At 56.8% G+C, this 22202-nt stretch overlaps 3 protein-coding genes across 9 annotated transcripts; 2 read left to right on the top strand and 1 right to left on the bottom strand.

Annotated features, from left to right (window-relative positions):
- Positions 1-12: 12 nt before the first annotated feature.
- Positions 13-13683, top strand: NEURL4 (neuralized E3 ubiquitin protein ligase 4). Of its 2 annotated transcripts, none has more exons than XM_009251238.4 (29): positions 13-309; positions 1457-1901; positions 2111-2176; positions 2331-2629; positions 2791-2902; positions 2996-3084; positions 3612-3684; positions 3852-4116; positions 4341-4522; positions 4845-4930; positions 5055-5217; positions 5311-5509; positions 5600-5676; positions 5761-5839; positions 6201-6376; positions 6458-6589; positions 7315-7460; positions 7538-7765; positions 7866-7964; positions 8051-8212; positions 8401-8565; positions 10096-10254; positions 10630-10809; positions 10948-11035; positions 11132-11239; positions 11379-11523; positions 11738-11850; positions 11941-12106; positions 12984-13683. In XM_009251238.4, the coding sequence occupies exons 1-29, from the start codon at positions 28-30 to the stop codon at positions 13186-13188; spliced, it is 4689 nt and encodes a 1562-aa protein (XP_009249513.3). In that variant the 5' UTR covers positions 13-27; the 3' UTR covers positions 13189-13683. The 2 variants fall into 2 exon arrangements, with proteins under 2 accessions (XP_009249513.3, XP_002826998.3); XM_002826952.5 differs by having other exon boundaries at positions 28-309; positions 6201-6370.
- GPS2 (G protein pathway suppressor 2) lies at positions 13653-17192 on the top strand. Of its 6 annotated transcripts, none has more exons than XM_024234639.3 (11): positions 13653-13985; positions 14198-14360; positions 14722-14831; positions 14916-15028; positions 15160-15239; positions 15331-15413; positions 15601-15754; positions 15853-15942; positions 16030-16109; positions 16197-16292; positions 16482-16667. In XM_024234639.3, the coding sequence occupies exons 2-11, from the start codon at positions 14267-14269 to the stop codon at positions 16563-16565; spliced, it is 984 nt and encodes a 327-aa protein (XP_024090407.1). In that variant the 5' UTR covers positions 13653-13985; positions 14198-14266; the 3' UTR covers positions 16566-16667. The 6 variants fall into 6 exon arrangements, with proteins under 6 accessions (XP_024090407.1, XP_054392110.1, XP_054392112.1 ...); XM_054536135.2 differs by having other exon boundaries at positions 13778-13985; positions 16175-16292; positions 16482-17192; XM_054536137.2 differs by having other exon boundaries at positions 13780-13981.
- Positions 16871-19696, bottom strand: EIF5A (eukaryotic translation initiation factor 5A). The gene is made up of 5 exons (XM_002826950.6): positions 19517-19696; positions 18205-18309; positions 17846-17977; positions 17676-17749; positions 16871-17505 (listed from the first exon to the last, which is right to left on the bottom strand). The coding sequence occupies exons 1-4, from the start codon at positions 19679-19681 to the stop codon at positions 17687-17689; spliced, it is 465 nt and encodes a 154-aa protein (XP_002826996.3). The 5' UTR covers positions 19682-19696; the 3' UTR covers positions 16871-17505; positions 17676-17686.
- Positions 19697-22202: the final 2506 nt, after the last annotated feature.

Raw genomic sequence — 22202 nt, 5'->3', positions numbered from 1 at the left:
TGTCGCGCTGCCCCGGTGTCAGCGGAGATGGCGGCGGGGTCGGGTGGGAGTGGGGGCTCTGGGGGAGGCCCTGGACCGGGGCCGGGCGGGGGTGGGGGCCCCAGCGGGAGCGGCTCAGGACCGGGGTCCAACGGGGGTCTGGGCAGCGGCGGGGAACTGCACCCGCGCACTGGGCGCTTGGTGAGCCTGTCGGCCTGTGGGCGTACAGCGCGGCGGCAGCAGCCGGGCCAGGAGTTTAACCACGGGCTGGTGTTGAGCCGAGAACCCTTGCGCGATGGACGCGTCTTCACCGTCCGCATCGACCGCAAGGTGCAGCGCTGGTACCGCGGAACCGAGATGTGGAGGGTGGTGGGAGGCGTCTAGAGGGAGACTGGGTAGGACAACCAGGGTAGCCCACATCGCCGGGCACCGAGAGGGAACAGAACGACCATAGAGCACCAGGGGGCGGTCAGGAAGCCAGCATGAAGCAGAAACATTGAGTTTGAAGAAGACATTAAGAGCTTGAGTTTTCTCAAGATCCAGAACCAGGGAAGGGACACGAGGGCTAACCCACTAGAATGGCTGGGAACAGACCTCCTGGTACAATTTCTTGGGCATAGAGGATGGAGAGATGTCAGAGATGTGATGGCAAGTGAAGAAAGATGCCAAGGAACGAACAAACCTAATCCCAGCCCTTTGGGAGTCCGAGGCGGGCGGATCACTAGAGTCAGGGGTTCGAGACCAGCCTGGCGAACGTGGTGAAACCCCGTCTTTACTAAAAATACAAAAATTAGCCAGGCATGGTGGCGCGCGCCTGTAATCCCAGCTACTCTGGAGGCTGAGGCAGGAGAATGGCTTGAACTCGGGAGGCAGAGGTTGCAGTCAGCCGAGATCATGCCACTGCACTCCAGCCTGGGCAACAGAGTGAGTGAGACTCCGTCTCAAAAAAAAGAACAAACCATTGAAGGACACACAGGCTGTGCCAGAAAGATAGGTGAGGAGAAAGATCCAGGGTGAGGGAGGTGTGTGTGATTCAGTGAAGAGGCCAGGCTCACAGAAAAAGAACTTGGAAGGAGATTGAATCTGGGTAGAGCCTGATCTTTGGAGAGAATTAGGCCAGGGGAAGGGAATGAATGATACACAAAAGCAAGAGGTGTGGGTATAGGAAGTAGGTGAATTTGGATGGTTGGAGAGCCATGGAGACTGGGAAAGTTAGAGGAGGCAGGAGGTTGGAACCAAGAAATTTGTGCTTGGCTTGGAAAGGAGTGGTGTAGTAAACACTGAGTAGAGAGCAGAGTTGCTAAAGGAAAGCCCAAATAATTACTGAGACGGAGTCCAGAAAATCACTGTCTGCATCTCTGGATTAGTGTTCCAAGAGACAGAAAGCCAGCTAGCTGTCTGAGAGGTGGGAAGATATGGTGGCCTGTGGAATGGGGGGTGGCCCATTCTAAGCCTCTGTCCAATACCCCTATCCCAGGTCAACTCCTGGAGTGGCTCCATTGAGATTGGGGTGACAGCGCTGGACCCCAGTGTGCTGGACTTTCCAAGCAGTGCCACGGGGCTGAAGGGGGGCTCATGGGTAGTGTCGGGCTGCTCTGTGCTGAGAGATGGACGCTCTGTGTTGGAGGAGTATGGTCAGGACCTGGACCAGCTTGGTGAAGGGGACCGCGTGGGCGTGGAGCGCACAGTTGCTGGGGAGCTTCGGCTCTGGGTGAATGGGCGGGATTGCGGTGTGGCTGCCACAGGCCTGCCCCCTCGTGTCTGGGCCGTCGTGGACCTTTATGGCAAGTGCACCCAGATCACCGTGCTACCCCCTGAGCCAGGCTTCAGCCCCCCTACTCCCATCCCCACACCTCCCCTCGAGCCCTTGGCCCTCACTGAAGACTCTGCCTTGGCTGAACAGGGGACCTCTGCAGATGAAGGTGAGAACACAGCTAGGGCAGTAGTGGTGGGGTGTGGACGGAACGGGGGAAATACAGTGACAAGACAGGCTGGGTGTGGGCAGGGCCACCCTGATCCCCAAGTCTGTTGAATGGGAGAGCAGGAGCTAGAGGATGGGGGGTTCTCCTGGCTATGGGCCCTGAAGCAGGGACTGAACCCTTATTCCCCTCCCATCCCACCTGGTCCCCAGCCTTCATGGTATCCCCAGCGCAGGCCCGGCCGGAGACGTTTCCTAACAGCCTTGAGTCGCATAACGGTGAGGGCTTTGGGGAGGCCCTGGGAAGGGGAGTGGGAAGTGAGGTGGACAAGGGAGGGCCCTCAGGAGAAGGGGTAGGAGAGAGGCACCAGGTCTGGGGGTGTAGAGCCTCATCCCAACTTCTCAGCTTCCTTCTTCCATCCTGCCGCTGTAGACTTTGCCAGCATGGAGCTGTCTGAGGTGGTGAGCAACACCATCCTGTCTGCCTACAATGGAGGGCTCCTGAATGTGAACCTGAGCTCCCCACCGGCAGGAGAAGGCCTGGGGTCTAGCGGTGCTGCCACCTCGCCCATTCTCACTTCCAACGACGCCCTGCTCTTTCATGAAAAGTGCGGGACCCTCATCAAACTCAGCAACAATAATAAGACAGCTGAGCGCCGGCGGCCCCTGGATGAATTCAACAATGGGGTTGTCATGACTAATCGCCCACTTCGGGACAATGAGATGTTTGAGGTGTGCAAAGTCCTGTGGTCTGGTTGGCGCCTTACCCCTGGGAGTAAAGATGGGGCTCGACCCTTGATGCTAGGAGGGTGGGCCCTGGGGAAGAACCAAGGGCTGAAGGTCCCTTTCTGCATTTACATTCCCTGCTTCTCCCTTCTGTCCCTCAATGCCAGATCCGTATCGACAAGCTTGTTGATAAGTGGTCAGGCTCCATTGAGATTGGGGTCACCACCCACAACCCCAACAGTTTGGAGTACCCAGCCACCATGACCAACCTCCAGTCAGGTACCAGCCCCAGGCAGGGGCGGGGGTGCAGGCCTGGTGTTGCTGAGGGGAAGGAAGCCCCGTACCGGAACCCAAGTGTCCACTATCACCCAGGCACCATCATGATGAGCGGCTGTGGAATCCTGACCAATGGCAAGGGCACCCGCCGGGAGTACTGCGAATTCAGTCTGGATGAGTTGCAGGTGAGAGTGGGGCATAGATCCTTGGGCCACTTTCAGCAGAGCCACAGGTACTCTGTGTCCCTGCCAGGGGCACCAAGCAGGGTCTCGTATGTGACCTAGAGCCAGTCCCTGTATCTTCTACCTAAAGGCTTCCTTCCTAGAAGCCTGAGTTGCCCAAGAGTTCAGCACTCAGACTTTGGAGTCAGATGGTTGAATTCCTCTTACTGTTTTCCCATTTGTAGTGGCGAACCGGGGCAAGCAGCTTATCCTCTTTGATTGCTCCCCCACCCCCTGCAATCTCTAAAATGAGCCTACGAGTAGTACTTATTCCATAGGCTGAGCCTTGTAGAAGCTAATGTCTCAGTGCCTGACTCACGTGGAGCATTGAGGAAATGTGGAAATTGTCATGTCTGGAAAACAAGGACCCAGAACCTGTCCTCCAGGGTGGTCTGAGACTCTGGCGAATACCTTCTGGAGTTGTTCCTGTGTGGAGTGGGGTGCTGAGCAGGCCTCAGGACTCCTCTGAACTGTTTTTCTTCTTTGATTAGGAGGGTGACCACATCGGCCTCACAAGGAAGTCTAACTCTGCGCTACATTTCTTCATTAATGGTATCGATCAGGGTAAGGGCCGCCCAGACAGAGCCCCTGGGCCGGGGCTTTCGGTGGGGCTGGGACTGGGGGCTGTACCTCATCCTCCTGCTTCTCTTTGGTGCTTGGCCTCCCTGTGTTTGACTTTCTCCCCTCATTCTCCCTGCCTACTCCCACACCCCCGTACCTTCCTGCCACAGGAGTGGCGACCCCCTTGACGCCCCCAGTGGTGTATGGTGTGGTGGATTTGTACGGGATGGCAGTGAAGGTGACCATCGTCCACAATAACAACCACAGTGACCGTCTCCGCCGGAACAACGCCATCCTGCGGGCGCTGTCCCCCGAGGGTGCTCTCCGCCGTGCTGCCCCTGCCACCCAGGCAGAACCTGAGCGCCTGCTCTTCCACCCCAACTGTGGGCAGAAGGCAGCCATCACCCACGAGGGACGCACTGCCCTGAGGCCCCAGTATGGCCCATGGGGTGGGGAGAAGCCTGAAGAAGGGATTCTAATGGAAGGGGGGCAGAGCAAGGAAGTAGAAGGCGGAGGGAGCCTGGCGGGGGCAGCTTCCTGGAGGTTGAGCTTTTAGTTCTTTGGCTTGGGGCAGTGAGTGTTGGCAGGCATTGCTGGGCTAAGCCTTGGCACATTGAGAGCGTGTGTTGGGGATCTGACTCCACTTGCTGTGCCCTCAGTGCCACCGATGACTTCAATCACGGCGTGGTGCTGAGCAGCAGAGCCCTGCGGGATGGAGAGGTGTTCCAGGTGCGCATCGACAAGATGGTGGACAAATGGGCTGGCTCCATTGAAATTGGTGTCACCACCCACAACCCTGCCTACCTCCAGTTGCCCTCCACCATGACCAACTTGCGCTCTGGTGAGCTCCCAGGAAGGGCAGGCACAGGATAGGGTTTTGGGGGGAAGCTATCCCCAAAGCCCTGGCACTTGTTCTGCAGCTTCTTTTTCACTTGTCACTCTTGTGACCACTCATTCAGTGGCTAGAGAGTGTCCCATGGGCAGGGCTGTGGCTGTCTTGGGAGCTGCAGAGTTTTCTTGTCCTGCTCAGGGAAGAAATCTAGTCGTCAAAGAAAAGGCAAGGTGGACTGTGGGCTCGGGAGTCCTGTGGGCGCTGCTGCGGAAAGGAGAGGAGCCCGCCCTGCATTTACCCTCATGTCCCCTCCTGCTCCTTGTCCTCCCAGGGACCTGGATGATGACTGGGAATGGGGTGATGCACAATGGGACGACCATCCTGGATGAATACGGGCACAACCTGGACCGCCTCAAGGTGGGAAAGTGGGTGCGCCGCCTGGTGGCCGCAGCAGGCATCACAAACACCGCGGGGCTGATGCAGGACCAGCCCCAGCAGGAACTCTGCCTGACTCCTCACTCCAGCACCCCCTTCTTCCAAGGCAGGGGACACGGTGGGCGTGGTACGGCGGGAGGACGGGACTCTCCACTTCTTTGTCAATGGGATGACTCAGGGCCCTGCTGCCTGGAACGTGCCCCCGGGCGTCTATGCTGTCGTCGATCTCTATGGCCAGGCGGCCCAGGCCACCATTGTGGACGACGTGGGTGAGGGCCGGGCTGGGCTGGGGCCAGGGTTAGGGTGGCCTTGGGAGGTCTGAGAGACACTAGAGACCTGATGGGTGATGTCCACTTTTACAGAGGTGCCTCCAGTTCCTGAACCACTTCCTGAGGGGAACAACCAGGTGTCTCCAAGCTCTCCGTCCTCGGGGGCCGGGGGCTCTGACCTGCGCTTCCATCAGCTGCACGGCAGTAACGCAGTCATCACTAATGGGGGCCGCACCGCCCTCCGCCACAACTGTCGCAGCGAGTTTAATGACGCCATCGTCATCTCCAACCGGTCAGTCTCTCAACTTTCATGTCCCTACCTTCCTCCTGCCCAGCCTCAGCCACACAAGTAGAGCCTCTCTGATCGCCAGTCTCCCGGCAGGGCCCTGCGGGATGGAGAGCTATTTGAAATTGTCATTCAGAAGATGGTGGACCGCTGGTCAGGCTCCATTGAGGCTGGTGAGGGGCGTCTGTGTGTGTTGGGGGCTGTCAGATGTCTGTGCCTTGGGGGATCGGCCTTGACTTACCCCTGCCTCCTCCCAGGAGTGACTGCTATTCGCCCTGAAGACCTGGAATTCCCCAACACCATGACAGACATTGACTATGACACATGGATGCTGAGGTTGGGCTTCCTGCTTTGGGGACCAGGTTGGGGCTGGGTGGAGCTGACTGGGATCAGGGAAGCAAGGTTTGGGCCTATGGTGGCTGTGGGTAGTGACAGACCTAGGGGATCTACCTGTCCCCTCCCCTTGGATTCTGGGAAGCCCTGCTCAGGCCCACAGGGGCTCAGTCCTCCTTCATCTTAGGTAGTTCTTGCTTTTTCCTAAGGGGATCCCAGGGACAGAGGAGATAGGATTGGGCCTTACACCCAGATCAAGACACCAGCCCAAGGCATTGGAGGGTTCTGACAGACAGGGAATGGGCAGAGGCTAATGTGAAGTTGAAGTTGGCAGGCTGACTCACCCCTTCTGCCATCCCCCTAGTGGTACAGCCATCATGCAAGACGGTAACACGATGCGCAACAATTACGGGTGTGACCTGGATGCGCTGGGCACAGGTGCACGCATTGGCATGATGCGAACTGCCAAGGGTGACCTGCACTACTTCATCAATGGCCAGGACCAAGGCGCTGCCTGCTCGGGCCTGCCTCCGGGTAAAGGTGACTATGTGGCTTTCAGCCTGCCACCCTCAGCCCAGACCACCTGGCTGTCAGGCTTCTGACCTTCCCTCTCTTCCCCAGAGGTGTATGCGGTAGTCGATCTCTATGGCCAGTGTGTCCAAGTGTCCATCACCAATGCCACCGGCCCCATGGACAACAGCCTGGCGACCAGCAACACTGCCACCGAGAAGTCCTTCCCACTGCACTCTCCAGGTGCGGCAGCAGGGCGGGGGCTGGACAGGCTCTGCTTGCCTGTTGTGCACCTGAGGAGTAGGGTTTCCAGGTTAGAGAGGCTGTGTAAAGACGGTTGGCTGGGGTAGCTGCCGGCTCCAGGGAAGGGACAGCCCACGGTGGCAAGCAGCCAGTGAGGGGGAGGTTACACCTGGTACTTAGAGCCTGGACACTTCCCTGCCACCAAGGGGCCAGGACACCGTAAGCTGAGCATGCCAGGTTTGGAAATGGGCCTTGCTGTGGTGAAAAGAGGTATCAGGGCCAGGTGCAGTAGCTCACGCCTGTAATCCCAGCACTTTGGGAGTTCAAGGCAGGTGGATCGCTCGAGCACAAGAGTTTGAGACCAGCCTGGGAAACACGGCGAAACCCCGTCTGTACCAAAAATACAAAATGTAGGCAGGTGTGGTGGCATGCACCTGTGGTCCCAGCTACTTGAGAGGCTGAGGTGGGAGGATCGCTGGATCCCAGAAAATCGAGGCTGCAGTGAGCCATGACTGTGCCCCTGCACTCCAGCCTGAGTGACAGAGCGAGACCCTGCCTCAAAAAAAATACAATAAAGAGGTGTCAGGACGCCCTGAGGTGTGATGGCAGATGGCAGATGGGGCATTGGTGTCCCCATTTCGTTTCATCTGAAAACTTTGCTCTGTGTTCTGCCTGAAGCTCGCTGCCCCAATCCTACCCCTTCTTCTGGTGCCATCTTTTCACAGTGGCCGGCGTGGCTCACCGATTCCACAGCACTTGCGGCAAGAATGTCACTCTAGAGGAGGATGGCACGAGGGCAGTGCGTGCCGCTGGCTATGCCCATGGCCTTGTCTTCAGTACCAAGGAGCTGAGGGCTGAGGAAGTCTTTGAGGTAGGCTGTAGCGATGTGACAGAGGGGCTGCGAGGCCCATCACGACAGGGCCAGCTCATGTTTTCTCTGTCTCATAGGTGAAAGTGGAAGAGCTAGATGAGAAGTGGGCAGGTTCCCTGCGGCTGGGGCTGACCACACTAGCACCGGGGGAGATGGGACCCGGGGCAGGTGGTGGTGGCCCAGGGCTGCCTCCTTCCCTGCCAGAGCTCCGGACGAAGACCACTTGGATGGTATCCAGCTGTGAAGTGAGGCGTGATGGGCAGCTCCAGAGGATGAACTATGGCCGGAACCTAGAGAGGCTGGGGGTGAAGTGGCTGGCTCCAGGGACAGGGGAGGGGTTGGGAATGGAGGTGGCAGGAAGAGGTGGGCTGAACATCGTCTGTCCTTGTCCTACCTTGGTCCTAGGTGGGGAGCTGTGTGGGTGTTCGTCGGGGGGCAGATGACACAATGCACATCCTGGTGGATGGAGAGGATATGGGGCCTGCAGCCACTGGCATTGCCAAGGTAAACCTGAACACTTCCTTGGGTTCTGGGAGGATGGTTGAGGTCTTCTGCTGATGTCTGATTTCTGGGTCTTGTGTGCCTCCCAGAACGTGTGGGCTGTGTTGGATCTCTACGGGCCAGTCCGCAGTGTGTCAATTGTCAGTTCCACGAGGCTGGAGGAGTCAGAAGGCACCCAGCCTCCTTCCCCCAGTTCAGACACTGGCAGTGAGGGCGAGGAGGATGACGAGGGCGAGGAGCATGGCATGGGAGTAAGAGGCTGCAGCACGGTCTGCTGTGCACATGGATGGGCAGTTGCTGGGCCGTTGGATGCCAGGCCTTCTCTGGGTTCTCTGATCGTTGGGTGGAGGCTCACACTCAGGGTCTGTGCAAACTCCAGTGGGGTGGGTCGGTCCTGACATTGGCAACCCATGCAGCTCAGTCCCTTCTTCCACACCAGGGCCAGAATGAAGTGGGTATTATACCCACCACTCTCGAGTTCCTGGAGAACCATGGGAAGAATATCCTTTTGTCTAATGGGAACCGTACGGCCACACGGGTGGCCAGCTACAATCAGGGCATCGTTGTCATCAACCAACCTCTGGTGCCCCAGCTGCTGGTCCAGGTGGGTTCTCCCTCCCTATCCCCAGCTTCTCTCGCTCCACAGTGACCCATGGCCAACCCTTCTGAAGAAAGGCCTTTTTGGGTGGAGAAAAAGAAAGCAAGCCACTTGGATGAGCTTCCTAGGCTTTTATTCATAGCCTGTAATGGGGGTCATCAGTCAGTTACCACGAAGTCCCTACCTGGTGATTGGTGAGGGAAGCAGTAGGGACAGGCTGGAGGAGTCCAAGGGAAATGCCTGATCCTATATGTGTGAGCAGAGAGGGCTTTCCAGAAGAAGGTGCCTTTTTGCTACAAACTGAAAGATATGTGAAAGTTAGCCAGGTGAGCCCAGGTGCGGTGGCTCATACCTGTAATCCCAGAACTTTTGGAGGCCAAGGCAAGCGGATTGCTTGAGCTCACGAGTTCGCGACCAGCCTGGGCAATATAGCGAAACTCTGTCTCTACAAAAAAATACAAAAATTCGCAAGGCATGGTGGCACAAGCCTGTAATCCCAGCTACTCGGGAGGCTGAGGTGGGAGGATCGCTTGAACATGGGAGGCAGAGGTTACAGTGAGCCAAGATCACGCCACTGCACCCTAGCCTGGGAGACAGAGCAAGACCTTGTCTCTAAAAAAAAAGAAAAAAAGGCCGGGCGTGGTGGCTCATGCCTGTAATCGCAACACTTTGGGAGGCTGAAGCGGGTGGATCACGAGGTCAGGAGATCAAGACCATCCTGGCTAACACAGTGAAACCCCGTCTCTACTAAAAAATACAAAAAATTAGCCGGGCGTGGTGGCTGGTGCCTGTAGTCCCAGCTACTCGGGAGACTGAGGCAGGAGAATGGCTTGAACCCAGGAGGCGGAGCTTGCAGTGAGCCAATATCGCGCCACTGCACTCCAGCCTGGGCAACAGAGCGAGACTCCGTCTCAAAAAAAAAAAAAGAAAAAGAAAACTAGCTAGGTGAAGGAAGTCCTAGGAATAAGAATCCTTACGGATCCTTACAGAGGCAACAGCAAGGTCAAGGCTCAAACAGCGTGTTTTGTTTTTTTTTTGGTTTTTTTTTTTTTTTTTTGAGACGGAGTTTAGCTCTTGTTGCCCAGGCTGGAGTGCAATGGCACGATCTCAGCTCACCGCAACCTCCACTTCCCGGGTTCAAGCGATTCTCCTGCCTCAGCCTCCCAAGTAGCTGGGACTACAGGCATATGACGCTACGCCTGGCTAATTTTGTATTTTTAGTGGAGACGGAGTTTCACCATGTTGGTCAGTCTGGTCTCAAACTCCTGACCTCAGGTAATCCACCCGCCTCAGCCTCCCAAAGTGCTGGGATTACAGTGTGGGTCACCGTGCCCGGCTGACGGTTCTTTTTTTTTTTAAAAAAAAAAGAGGGAAAGAAAGAAACAACTAAATTAGCGTTTTCTGGTCCTTCCAAGCATAAGAAAAGGCAGCATCCCAGGCACATTCTGGGAGGTGCAGTATTCCCTCCTTGGCTGGGGTGGGGAGCCTGGTTCTTCCCAGGAGGCTGTGATTATGGAGTAGTTCTTTCTTCCCCAGGTGCGGATAGATTTCCTAAACCGACAGTGGACATCTTCCCTTGTCCTGGGAGTCATCACCTGCGCGCCTGAGAGGCTCAACTTCCCTGCTTCTGCCTGTGCCCTCAAACGGGCAGCCTGGCTGCTGCGGGGCCGTGGGGTCTTCCACAACGGTCTCAAGGTGAGTAGGAGCCAGAGAGAAGGAACAGGACCAAGCCTGTGAGTAGGGAAGGGCTGGCCAGAAAGGAGAAGTGGGCCCCTAGCCTTGGAGGTAGGACCACAGGTGTAAAAGGGGGACGGTAATGGGCAGGCAAGGGTGAGTGTCATTGCCTGGTCAGTCTTAGGCCTGCTGCTTCCTGCGGTGTCTCTGCCATTGAGAATGTGCCAGTTTTGGGGAAGGGGAGGGGCTCTAGGTAACTGCAGTGAGAGGAGAGCCTCGGCAGTGGGCAAGCGTGGAGGCAAAGCCAAGGCACTGGCAGCAGGAAGCAGAGCAAAGGGCGGGACAGCTGCTGCGGTGGAGTCTGACCTCTGGAAGACAGCCGGTCTCTCCTCCCAGATCTGCGAGAAGTTTGGGCCGAATCTGGACACGTGCCCTGAAGGCACCATCCTGGGACTGCGGCTGGACAGCTCTGGGGGGCTGCATCTCCACGTTAATGGGGTGGACCAGGGGGTAGCTGTGCCAGATGTGCCCCAGCCCTGCCACGCGCTTGTGGACCTCTATGGGCAGTGTGAGCAGGTGAGTGGCAGTGGGGGCAGGGAGGAGGGGTGCCTGAGAGTCTGGGCCGTCCAGGACAGGGGAAATCTCTGTTCCAGGGAGGAATCAGCAGGCCCTGGGGTGTGAGCAAGCTCTGTCTGACCGCCCTCTCCCCTGCAGGTGACAATCGTGAACCCTGAGCCAGGGGCTGCCAATGGGAAAAGTGCTGGAACCCAAGGGGACATGGAGAAAGCAGACATGGTGGACGGTGTGCCAGCCCAAAGGGACCCAGCTCCTGCCCCTACTCCCCCGCCCCCACCCTTCTAGCCCAGCTCCTGTGACCTGTGCCCCTCTGCTCCCTCAGGTATCAAAGAGAGTGTGTGCTGGGGTCCACCACCTGCCGCTAGTCCTCTAAAGAGCTGCGAGTACCATGCCCTTTGCTCTCGCTTCCAAGAACTCCTGCTGCTTCCTGGTGAGTCCCACAGTCCCCCAGAACTGACTTCATTCCCAGGGCCAGGCCTAGAGCCTTGGAGAGCAGCTGGAGGGTGCCAGTGTGGTTGAGATCAAGGGTGGGAGCCACAGCACCAAGCCTGCTACTCACTGTCCCGCAGAAGATTATTTCATGCCTCCACCAAAGCGAAGCCTGTGCTACTGTGAGTCCTGCCGGAAGCTGCGAGGAGACGAGGCCCACAGGCGCAGAGGGGAGCCTCCCCGGGAATACGCACTGCCCTTTGGCTGGTGCAGGTTCAACCTCAGGTACATATGGGCAAGGTCATGCCTTTCCCCTACTGTTCTCCCCCTGGAGAAATGGGGATCCCAAGAGGGAGCATGGAAGAAGTAATAGAACTTCCTGTCTAAGGAAAAGCCAGGAAGTGCCAGGAACTTCCCGTCTAAGGAAGAGCCTCGTGAAGCTCCTCCACTGGGGAGTCAGTGGCCTTCGTTCTATCTGCCCCGCTTGTCCACCTCCTAGAGTGAATCCCCGCCTGGAGGCTGGGACACTAACCAAGAAGTGGCACATGGCATATCATGGGAGCAGTGTTCCAGCTGTACGGAGAGTGCTGGACCGAGGGGAGCTGGGAGCAGGTACTGGCGAGCAGGCCCATGCAAGGTGGGCTGAGCCTGGGGGGCTGTGGAGGAATAAAAAGGGCTATCCTGACCCAGTTCTCCTCCCAGGTACTGCCTCCATCCTGAGCTGCCGTCCTTTGAAGGGAGAGCCTGGGGTAGGGTTCGAGGAGCCTGGCGAGAACTGTGCACCTCCTCGGGAGGAGCAGCCCCCTCCTGTGCTGCTTTCCCCCTCCCTTCAATATGCTGGGGCGGAGACCCTGGCCTCCAAAGTGCAGTGAGTACTGGGAGGGGTGGGGAGAGATCTCCAGGGGCTCGGATGGAGAGGGCCCCAGCGCAGCCACTGGGGTCTTCATGATTTGCCCTCCCTTTTTCTCATCTCGTCTTGCTAGCTGCCAGTCTCCAACTCAGCCCTTTCTTCATTCATTGAACAAATACTACTTACATACTCTTCTAGTGGACAAAAGAAGGAAACTTGCTCTTGTGGAACTTCTGCCTTTTCTCTCTATAATGTTCATACGTAATAAGTATTATTTATTTATTTATTTTTATTTTTATTTTTTTTGAGACGGAGTCCTGCTCTGTCACCCAGGCTGGAGTGCAGTGGCGTGATCTCACTGCAACCTCCACCTCCTGGGTTCAAGCGATTCTCCTGCCTCAGCCTCCTGAGTAGCTGGGACTACAGGCACGTGCCACCAAGGCTGGCTAATTTTTGTATTTTTAGTAGAGACGGGGTTTCGCCATGTTGGCCAGGATGGTCTCGATCTCCTGACCTCGTGATCCGCCCGCCTCGGCCTCCCAAAGGTCTGGGACAGGCGTGAGCCACCGCGCCCCGCCAGTATTTAGTATTTTTAAAGGTAATAAGTAAAGACTATGGAAACAGAGAAAGAGTGGGGCGGGGACAGCAGTGCGGTTGGTGTGGGCATCGTAAGAAGGTGGGAGAGATTCGAGCAAAGCCTTGAAGAAGGAAGTGAACGGTGTAGCTGAGCAGGCTTTGGGAGGAAGAGAATTTCAGGTAGAACAGCTAGAGCGAAGTTCCCATAAGGTAGGAGTATTTCCTAGGTACAGCAAGGCTTGTGTGGTTGGAACAGACTTTGCAAGGGGGAGGTGATGGGGCGAGAGGCTTCACTCTCCTATTTTTTCTTGTCTGACAGATTCCGGGACCCCAAATCCCAGCGGACGCACCAGGCTCAGGTGGCGTTCCAGGTGTGTGTGCGCCCTGGCTCCTACACCCCGGGACCCCCTTCCGCTGCCCTTGGAGAACCTCCTGACCCTCACTTCAGTCCAGCCGAACTTGAGTGGGTCACTAAGGAGAAGGGGGCCACACTCCTCTATGCCCTGCTGGTACGGGTGGAATGAGGGGTGAGACACCACTACTACAAGCACAGTCGGGCCTCGGGCCCGTGGACTCTGAGTGGTGACTGCCTCCACCTCATTCCCGTGACTTGTGGCATGCGCAGGTGCTGGAGCTTGGCAGCCGCGCAGGAGCATGTAGGCAGGCTCTCAGATGTAGGTGGCAAGTGGCACAGCTCCATGTCCGGAGGCCCAGCACTCCGTCTGATGGGAGGAGCCGTGGGAGCCCAGCTCCAGGCCCTGGTACCCCTCTTCATGCACTGATTTGGGGAACATGACTCCCTTTTACTCCCCTACCCCACATCACTTAATTTATTTCCGTTTTTGTTTCTGGTTACTGTGAATCCCAGAGGAGTCTCTCCCTGTGCCCACATGAAGCTGCTTTTTCCGGGGCCACCGGGCGGGAGTGGGGAAGGGTGGGCGCACGGAAGATGGGGGCCTCTGTACAGTTGTTACTGACTCTGATTTCTAAGGAGCCAATAAACACCGTCTCAGAGCCTCCGCCTCGGCCTCTCTCTCGCGCGCCCCTCTGCGGAGCCCGTGTCCCCTGGGGTGCCACCAGGTGGGCCCGCGAAATTAAACAGAGCTGAGGATGCCAAGGCCGGTCTGCAGCGCTCGTCGCTCACGTTCCCGGCGACGGGGTTTGTACGCCGCGGGCACCCGTCGCAGCGCGCTTCCGCCTTCTTTCACCCAACTTGTGAGGGCGGCCGCCGCCGTGACTCCGGAAGGACTCGGCCGGGCCGCCGGATGTGACGCAGGGGCCAGGGCGCGCCGGAGCCGCTGAGAAAGCGCAGAGAAGGCGGGTAGGGAGGGCCGGCGTCCGGGCTGGCTGGGCAGGGAGCGGCGGCACCGAGCCGGGGATCCCGGCGCCGCCCGCGCGCGGTGGAGCGGGGGTTGCGGTCCCGGCCGGGTGGCGGGCTCCTGGGACACGTGAACGGGGCGGCGAGCGGGCTGGGCGGACGGGCTTCCGCCTGGGCCGGGCGCGGCCCCCTCTGAGCGCCCGCCCTCCCCGCAGGCCCCGTCTGAGGTCTGGCAGTCAGAGACAGAGCCGGGCGCCCACGGCCCGAGCGCCCACGGCAGCACCATGCCCGCACTCCTGGAGCGCCCCAAGCTTTCCAACGCCATGGCCAGGGCGCTGCACCGGCACATTATGATGGAGCGGGAGCGCAAGCGGCAGGGTGAGCCGGGGCCATAGCGGGGGGACGCACGGCCCAGAATGGCTCCTGTACCTCAAGGCTGGCCTCAACCCACCGGCCAACCAGCGCGCCCGCTGCCGAGCGCAGAGGAGGGAAGTAATAGCCCCGTTGTGGTGGGATTTAAGCGTCCTGTTCCACGCTCCAGAACCCTTGAGATGGGAAGGACCTTGGAGAGCACCTGATAAATCCTCTCCGTTCCCTATTGCCGCGAAGGGGAGCTTGTCCCTTCGAGGCAGAGAGCACACAGGCGTGTTGGGATGACTGGGTTTTGCTGGTCTTCAATCTGTAACGTTGGAATTGTTTTCACTACCCTGCCTCTTCTTCATTCTGCCTGATTCTCCAGAGGAAGAAGAGGTGGATAAGATGATGGAACAGAAGATGAAGGAAGAACAGGAGAGAAGGAAGAAAAAGGAGATGGAAGAGAGAATGTCACTAGAGGAGACCAAGGAACAAGTAAGCAGTCCCTTGAACTCTCCCAGCTTTGATTTCTTCGCTTGACTCTCCCTGCCTTCATCTTCTTTTCCCATCCCATCCCAGATTCTGAAGTTGGAGGAGAAGCTTTTGGCCTTACAGGAAGAGAAGCACCAGCTTTTCCTGCAGCTCAAGAAAGTTTTACATGAGGAAGAAAAACGGAGGCGAAAGGAACAGAGGTGGGATCAGAGTGCTAAAAACTGAAATGGGAGCCAAGTGGAACTGGGATCAGGTAGTAAAAGAACCAGTGTTTAATGGCAAAAGAGAAGGCATCTGTTCTTGACTTTGACCTGTCTTCCTTTCACTCCAGTGACCTGACCACCCTGACATCCGCTGCATACCAGCAGAGCCTGACTGTTCACACAGGAACTCATCTCCTCAGCATGCAGGGTGAGGACTAAAGAAACCACCTGATGGAACCGGCCGTCTTGGAGGTTGCAGCCTCCCATTTCAGCATCATGAAGCCCTTCTCCCTTTCTAGGGAGCCCTGGAGGACACAATCGCCCAGGCACCCTCATGGCAGCTGACAGAGCCAAACAAATGTTTGGACCCCAAGTGCTAACGGTGAGAGTAGGATTGGATGCCTAGCCCCTAGTACTTCCATCCATGCATCCTTGCCACCAGTATTCAAGTTACAAACATATATCAAACACTTAAGTTTAGGGGGGAAACGGGGCATACAGATATACACAAGTCACTGGGTTTCAGCTTTCAAGGAGTTTATAGGCGAGTTCTCATTCTCCGTCCTTAGACCCGGCACTACGTGGGCTCAGCAGCTGCTTTTGCGGGGACACCAGAGCATGGACAATTCCAAGGCAGTCCTGGTGGTGCCTATGGGACTGCTCAGCCCCCACCTCACTATGGGCCCACACAGCCAGCTTATAGTCCTAGTCAGCAGCTCAGAGGTGAGTAATAGGAGGGATGGGGCTTGGCCTTCCTCAAGGTCAAAGGAGGAATGCCATTGAGTAAAAGCTTTTAATGGCTCTGTCTTTTCCTTTCTCAGCTCCTTCGGCGTTCCCTGCAGTGCAGTACCTATCTCAGCCACAGCCACAGCCCTATGCCGTGCACGGCCACTTTCAGCCCACTCAGACAGGTGATAACATTCCTTGCAGGAGCTCTAGCTCTCTGGGTCCTCCCCTCCGTTTCGTTCTCGTCTCACACGCCCCTCTTCCCCACCTAGGTTTCCTCCAGCCTGGTGGTGCCCTGTCCTTGCAAAAGCAGATGGAACATGCTAACCAGCAGACTGGCTTCTCCGACTCAGTGAGTATGGCACCTTGGGAGGTCAGGGTTAGGGATATGTTAAGGGGAGCGTCAGTATGCCTCAGGCCCTGACTCTGTTCTCTGCAGTCCTCCCTGCGCCCCATGCACCCCCAGGCTCTGCATCCAGCCCCTGGACTCCTTGCTTCCCCCCAGCTCCCTGTGCAGATGCAGCCAGCAGGAAAGGTAAGGATGGTAATAAAATTTACCTGTCAGAGTCCCTACACTAGGGATCCAGAAAAGCAGGCTTAGGTAGGACAGGTGGCCCACATCATGTGCTTTTTCCTTCCTCTTTGGGGGTGGTTATCAGTAGGGTATTAAGTGGAAGGGAGAGTACGCCCAGTGACAAAGCCCTCTTTTCATCACCACCGCCAGTCGGGCTTTGCAGCTACCAGCCAACCTGGCCCTCGGCTCCCCTTCATCCAACACAGCCAGAACCCGCGATTCTACCACAAGTGACCATCAGATTATATCTTCAACACCATACCCCCCACCCCATCGTGGGTGATGGTACCCCGCCCCCCGTGTGTCCCAGGCCAATAAAATCTACCTGCCACTGCCCCTGGCTGCTGCTGTTTGTGTTGCCTCCCACCCAACTGTCTGGAATAGGTCAAGGTTGCTTGGAGGGTGGGGGGATGGCTGGCAGGTCCACAGCAAGTCAAAGTGATAGACAGCGGGTTCCAGTGAACTCAGTGGCAGAGTTCAGTCTTTTTGTGGCTTCCAAATATACCCATTTAATTCAAATAAGCAGCTGAGTTGGGGGCTTCATATTAAACTTGTAGTTTTATTCAGGTTTGATTTTAACAAATGTGTCGGGGAGAGAGCCCGCAGGGAAGGGTAAAGCCCATGGGGGCAGGGCCCTCCCAGATGCCTGAGGAGGGGGCAGGTCCCCTCCCCTCTCCTCCTCTTCCCTCCCCATCTAAAGGGGTTTGGGGAGAGACACAGGCAGGCGAGGGGGCTGGTCCCCAGTCTGTTGGGGTGGTGCTCAGGGTAAAGGGCTATGGGCAACGGGACCAGACCAGGGATGAGTGGGGAGGGTACAAGGACCATTTGCCAGAATCCACCGCTTTCTGATTCCAGATTGAATTTAAAAAAAAAAAAAAAAAAAAAATACTAAACCACAAGCAGCACCCACCCCCTTCTCCCCCACCAGGGCTGTAGTGTGAGGGGAGAAGAGAAGGGCAGCTTCACCAAGGCCACGGCTTCGCTCGCTCCTGGCCAAGGGAGCTAGGTGAAGGGCAGGGGCTCCCCGACAGATTGAGGGGGTGGGGAAAACCAAAATAAAACGTCAAATAAATTGTGTAGGAGGAGTCCAGCCTAGGACCAGGCCAGAGCCAGGCCAGGCTGGGGGAGGGGGCCTCTGCAGGTTCGGAGGATCACTGCTGCCACCACTGCCACCCTAGGTAGGAGAGAGAAATTAGTAAGACAGGATAATACCTTCAACAGGAAGGATAGGGAGGACAGGGCCAGGCTAGGGGCAGAAAGCAAGCCTGGAACAGTTAAGACTAGAGCAGCTCTGCTGAGGACAACAAAATGTGAAGGGGACAGTGAGGGATTTATCACACTCACCTGGGAGCCAGTTATTTTGCCATGGCCTTGATTGCAACAGCTGCCTCCTCTGTCATGGCAGACAGCACCGTGATCTGGAGAAGCAAGAGGGATAGCCAGGAGATGTCTGGGCTCAGGAAGAAACGTACAGAACAAAGCTGAGCACAAAAGCAGGGAGGGAGGCACCATACCAGGATCTCTTCTCCACAGTCGTACTTCTGCTCAATCTCCTTGCCAAGGTCTCCCTCAGGGAGACGAAGGTCCTCTCGTACCTCCCCACTGTCCTGGAGCAGTGATAGGTACCCATCCTGGATGCCAATCAGCTGGGGGCAGATAGGGAAGGAGGCTGAAGACAGTAGGCCCAGGGAGGCTGACATGACAGTAAAGGCTCTGATAGACAAACTGGACTGATAGCAAACTAATACCAAACACCCTCTCCTGCCATTTCCCTCCTCTCTCCCAGCACAAGCTCTCCTGGTCAGTCCCTATCCCCCAACCCCTCCTTCCACCATAAACCGCTAACCCATCCTCATCCAGACCATCTACATACCTGGAAGTCATTCCTTTTGATGTTGGGGACATCCATATTATGAGTTGACGGGCAGATATCTTCATATTTCTTCCCAGTAAAGATGTCAATACCAACCAGATGGACCTGTATGTACGCATCACAAAGAGAAACCCAACCAAACTCTAAAACGGAGAAAATAAAGGCTCAAATTGACCTTGCCTGATGAGGGAAGTCAGACTACATTGTTGGGGCAAAGACTGGAGTGTTGGAATTGAACCAGTCAACTCAAGAAACAGTAAAGCCTCTTAAAGAAAAACAACAGAGGCTAAAAAACCACAGTTGAGATTGGGGTTGACAGCACAATAGAAAACTGCATGGCAGCCTTGGAGAAGACAGTTACCTTGATAATAGATAAGCTGCTAAGAGTCTAGGGGAGTGGGAGAAGTCTGAGTAAAAGTTTGGAAGAGTTTTCCAGATACCAGAAGACGCTGAGAAATTGGGGAATAACGAAGGTAGAGAAGGGAAAGGCTAAGAAACTAAGAAATGTGAAAGAGCTGAAGAAAAAAAAGGACTTGCAGGGAGATCAGAAATAACTAGCTAGAAAATAAGGAAGCCAGAAGAGCTCAGAGAAGGATCCAGACACTAGAGAATAACCCAAGATCAATGTCAAGTCAAAAGATGGAAAAACTGATTAAGGAAAAACACCACAAGAAATTCAAGAACGAATCAGGTTGAAATTCTAAAGAGACAGGAAAAGTCTGAGGTGATGAGGGAAGTGCCAGCAAGAATGTTAAAACCCATGAAAGCATGGAGGCTCAAGGAACCCAAGGAGAGTGGGACGGGGCAGGTAGGGGCAGTTTGATCCTGCATCAGAGTTCCAAAGGGAAAGCTAGAACTGGAGAACGAAGCAGCAAGGTGATCTGAAAGCTCAGAATTAACGCAGGAGTCCCTCCAGAGGAAGGCGTAGAATTGGAGAAACCCTGGGCAACGTGATGGAAACAACCACCTACAACGGCTCAAGGGAAGAAAGAAAAAGAGAAAACCAAGAATAAAGGAGGAGCAACTGAATAGCTAGAGCATAAAGGCCTATGAATTGAAGAGACTGGCACAAAGCTGGAGAAACAGAGGGACTGCCAGAGAATGACGCGGGGACAGAAGGGTAACCACAGAAGAAGCTGAAGACTGGGGAGCAGGTGTAGTTGTCTAAATGGGTATGAAGGCTGAGTGCTAAACAAAAACAGACAGTAAAAGGAGAGTTAAAGGAAAGTCAGCACTGTTGGCAGCTTGCTGCTGGGAGCGCCAAGGATAGTGGAGGCATGGGGAAGGCAAGATGCGGAGGTGAAATTCTAACCTTGGCGTGGCCGTGCTTGCCAGTCTTCGAAGTAGACATCTCGACGATCTTACATGGCCGGCCTTTGAGCACCACAAAGCCATTCTTACGTAATGCTGAGCACTGCATTGGGAAGGTGGCTGAGGCCCCTGCATCTCCTGTCTCGAAGTCCAAATCATCTGCCATTTTAAGAGGCTTCGATTCCAACTAGAGCCAAGAAGAGAACTGAAGTGAATAAGCATGGAGGTTAACAGGACCTCCAATCTATCCCATTTCTCTCTAGAAACATTTTCCCAACTCTTTATTCCATTACCCACCTAAAATAAAGTCAAAGTTCCTGAACTTAAAATACTGACTGGGCTCAAATATACTCAAGAACTGGCGTGTGTATGGGAGGGTGGAATAGCCGGTTTCTCCCCCATAAATCAAAGCTAAAGTGGTGGCTTGGGAAAGGAAGGCTCTAGGGAGCTGGAATGTCAAATCTCAGAGATGAGAAAAGGCCTACTTCCTGGGAGGGGGTAGGACTCAGGTGTTACTTGCCACTGAAACCAACCACCCCTCTTCCCCACATATAGCCAGGGCTATAATTAGGTGAGCAGCTATGATCCAGCAAAAGGGCAGGGCTAATGGGGGGGGGAGGGTGGAGACCGGAGGACAAGGCCCCACCCATCTGTTACACCGCACCCCCCCGCCCATCCACACACAAACCAGTCACTGCTACAGGAAACCACAAGGCCTCTTTGGGGGATTCCCGCCTCGCCAACATGCACTTGCAACAAGCCAAGGGGGAGAAAGCAAAGTTGTTTCCGAAATGATCCCCCTGCCAAACACCTCGATCTTGGTTCCCAAAGAGAACCCAGGAACCCAGCCTCTCCTGGAAGGCCCTCCCACTTTTCCCAGGATGCATCTGTCCTGTCGGCTTTTCAGGCCGGGCCAGTACAGTCAGTAGAAAGTGGGAGAGGTGGGGGGTGGTGAATGACAATAAAATGAAAGCAAAAGGTTGGTAGTAGTGAGTAGTAGAAAATCATACTAGGCTAGTAGAGTTAAGGACTTCGAAACCGTGGAACTCCCAAACCAGTTACAACGGGAAGACAGTGACAAGGTGAAGAACGCCTATCACGGTGGGAAACTCATCTGCCTGAGGCTTTTAGGCGCTGTCCACCCGGGCCGACAGAAGAGCTGGGCTCCTGTCCAAACGCCCTCAGTTTCCCCATTTCTCCGGCCTCCCAGCTCGAAGGAGTGCCACTTACACCTGGCTGGCCGCCACACTTCACAGGAGGGTTTTGCAGGAAAGGTCCTGGGGCCCTTAACGTTGGGAAGCGCTAACATATGCCTGCGGCAGGCCCTCCGGGGTGATCAGGACCCGAGCCTCCGGCTTCTCCCACTCCTCAAAATCCCAGGCCCCCTCGGACCCCCCGCGAGGACTAGCTCTCCCCGCGCTAGGGGCTGCCGGCTCCTGCCGACCATGTGGCCGTTCGGGGCTTCCGGTGGCCGGGACCTGGGGGGAGGGGTCCCCGCGCTGCCATGCGGCCCCGGTCCACGCTTGGCCATGCGGCCTGCGACCCCGAGGGCAGCCTCCCGTGAGGGGCACTTCCGGTGCCGCGGCCGCCCCCTCCTCAGAGACTGCGCCAGGCCGGAGCCACGCCGCCTCCCCTCCCCCCGGCCGTCCGCCAACCCCCCCCCCATCATGCCCTCTCACCGAATAGCCCCCTCCCCCACCTCACGTGGCCGCGCTGCGCCGGGTCCTCAACGGCCCAGGTACCCTTGCCCCGGTGGGCCGATCTGGCCCCTGGCCCTCGCCCCGGCGTGGCCGCCTGGCGGCCTCTCCCGCGTGGCTGCCTCGCGGCTCGCCGTCCCCCGCCCTGCGTCGCTCCAACGTCACCGGGCCAGCCCCAACCGTCACCCCGCGCGCCAACCGGGGCGCGCACCCGCGCCTCTCCTCACCTCGCGCCGCTCTCTGGCCGAACCCGTGCGGCGGCGGCCGCCGTTCCCCTCTGCCCCCTCCCCGACCCCCGCGCAGTTCCATCTTCTCCCGGACCCAAGTCAAGGTACCGCGCACGCGCGCCCTGCCCGCTCTCACCTCGCGCGAACGCACTGACTCGACCCCGTCCGCTCGCCGCGAGCCCAACCGCTGCCTCCGAGCCCGCTGCCGCCGCCGCCGCCGCCGCCGCCTCTACCGCCGTCGCCGCTGCTGCACACGGGTCTTAGTACGCAGGCGCCGACTCCCCACTGACCAACCAAGCAGCCCTATGACAGCCGCGCAAGCGTGCTATCTATCTCCTCCGCCCTCCACCCCCGCACTGCGCAAGCGCACACACCCTCCCCATCTCCACCCTCCCTCCCACCTACCCGTCCAATGACGCGCATACGTGACCCCGCCCCTCACAAACCCTGAGCGTTTTCAACTAATCTGCAACGCGCAGGCGCACCCGGTTTTTTAATCTCTTCAACCTCATCTTCCCTCCCCTTGATAGACCGCTCGTCCTACCGGGCAGTCCTTGCGCCTGCGCAATAAGGAGCCCTGCACTCCACACCCTCTAAAGGAAACGCCTGGGTCTCAGAACGCATGCGTGTTCGGAATCCTAAACGCCCCTTCCGCCTCAGTCGTCGTCTGTACGCCGGGCGTTGAAAAGACCACGCTGCTAGATCACTTGTCTCGTCTAGAACGCATGCGTCTCAGGATACGCCCCACCTCGGCTTTAACTGG

Source organism: Pongo abelii, chromosome 19 (genome assembly GCF_028885655.2).
Source record: "Pongo abelii isolate AG06213 chromosome 19, NHGRI_mPonAbe1-v2.0_pri, whole genome shotgun sequence".
NCBI classification, from domain to species: Eukaryota; Metazoa; Chordata; class Mammalia; order Primates; family Hominidae; genus Pongo; species Pongo abelii.
The sequence above is the reverse complement of the archived record's forward strand: the minus strand, read 5'-3'. Positions and strand labels throughout refer to the sequence as shown.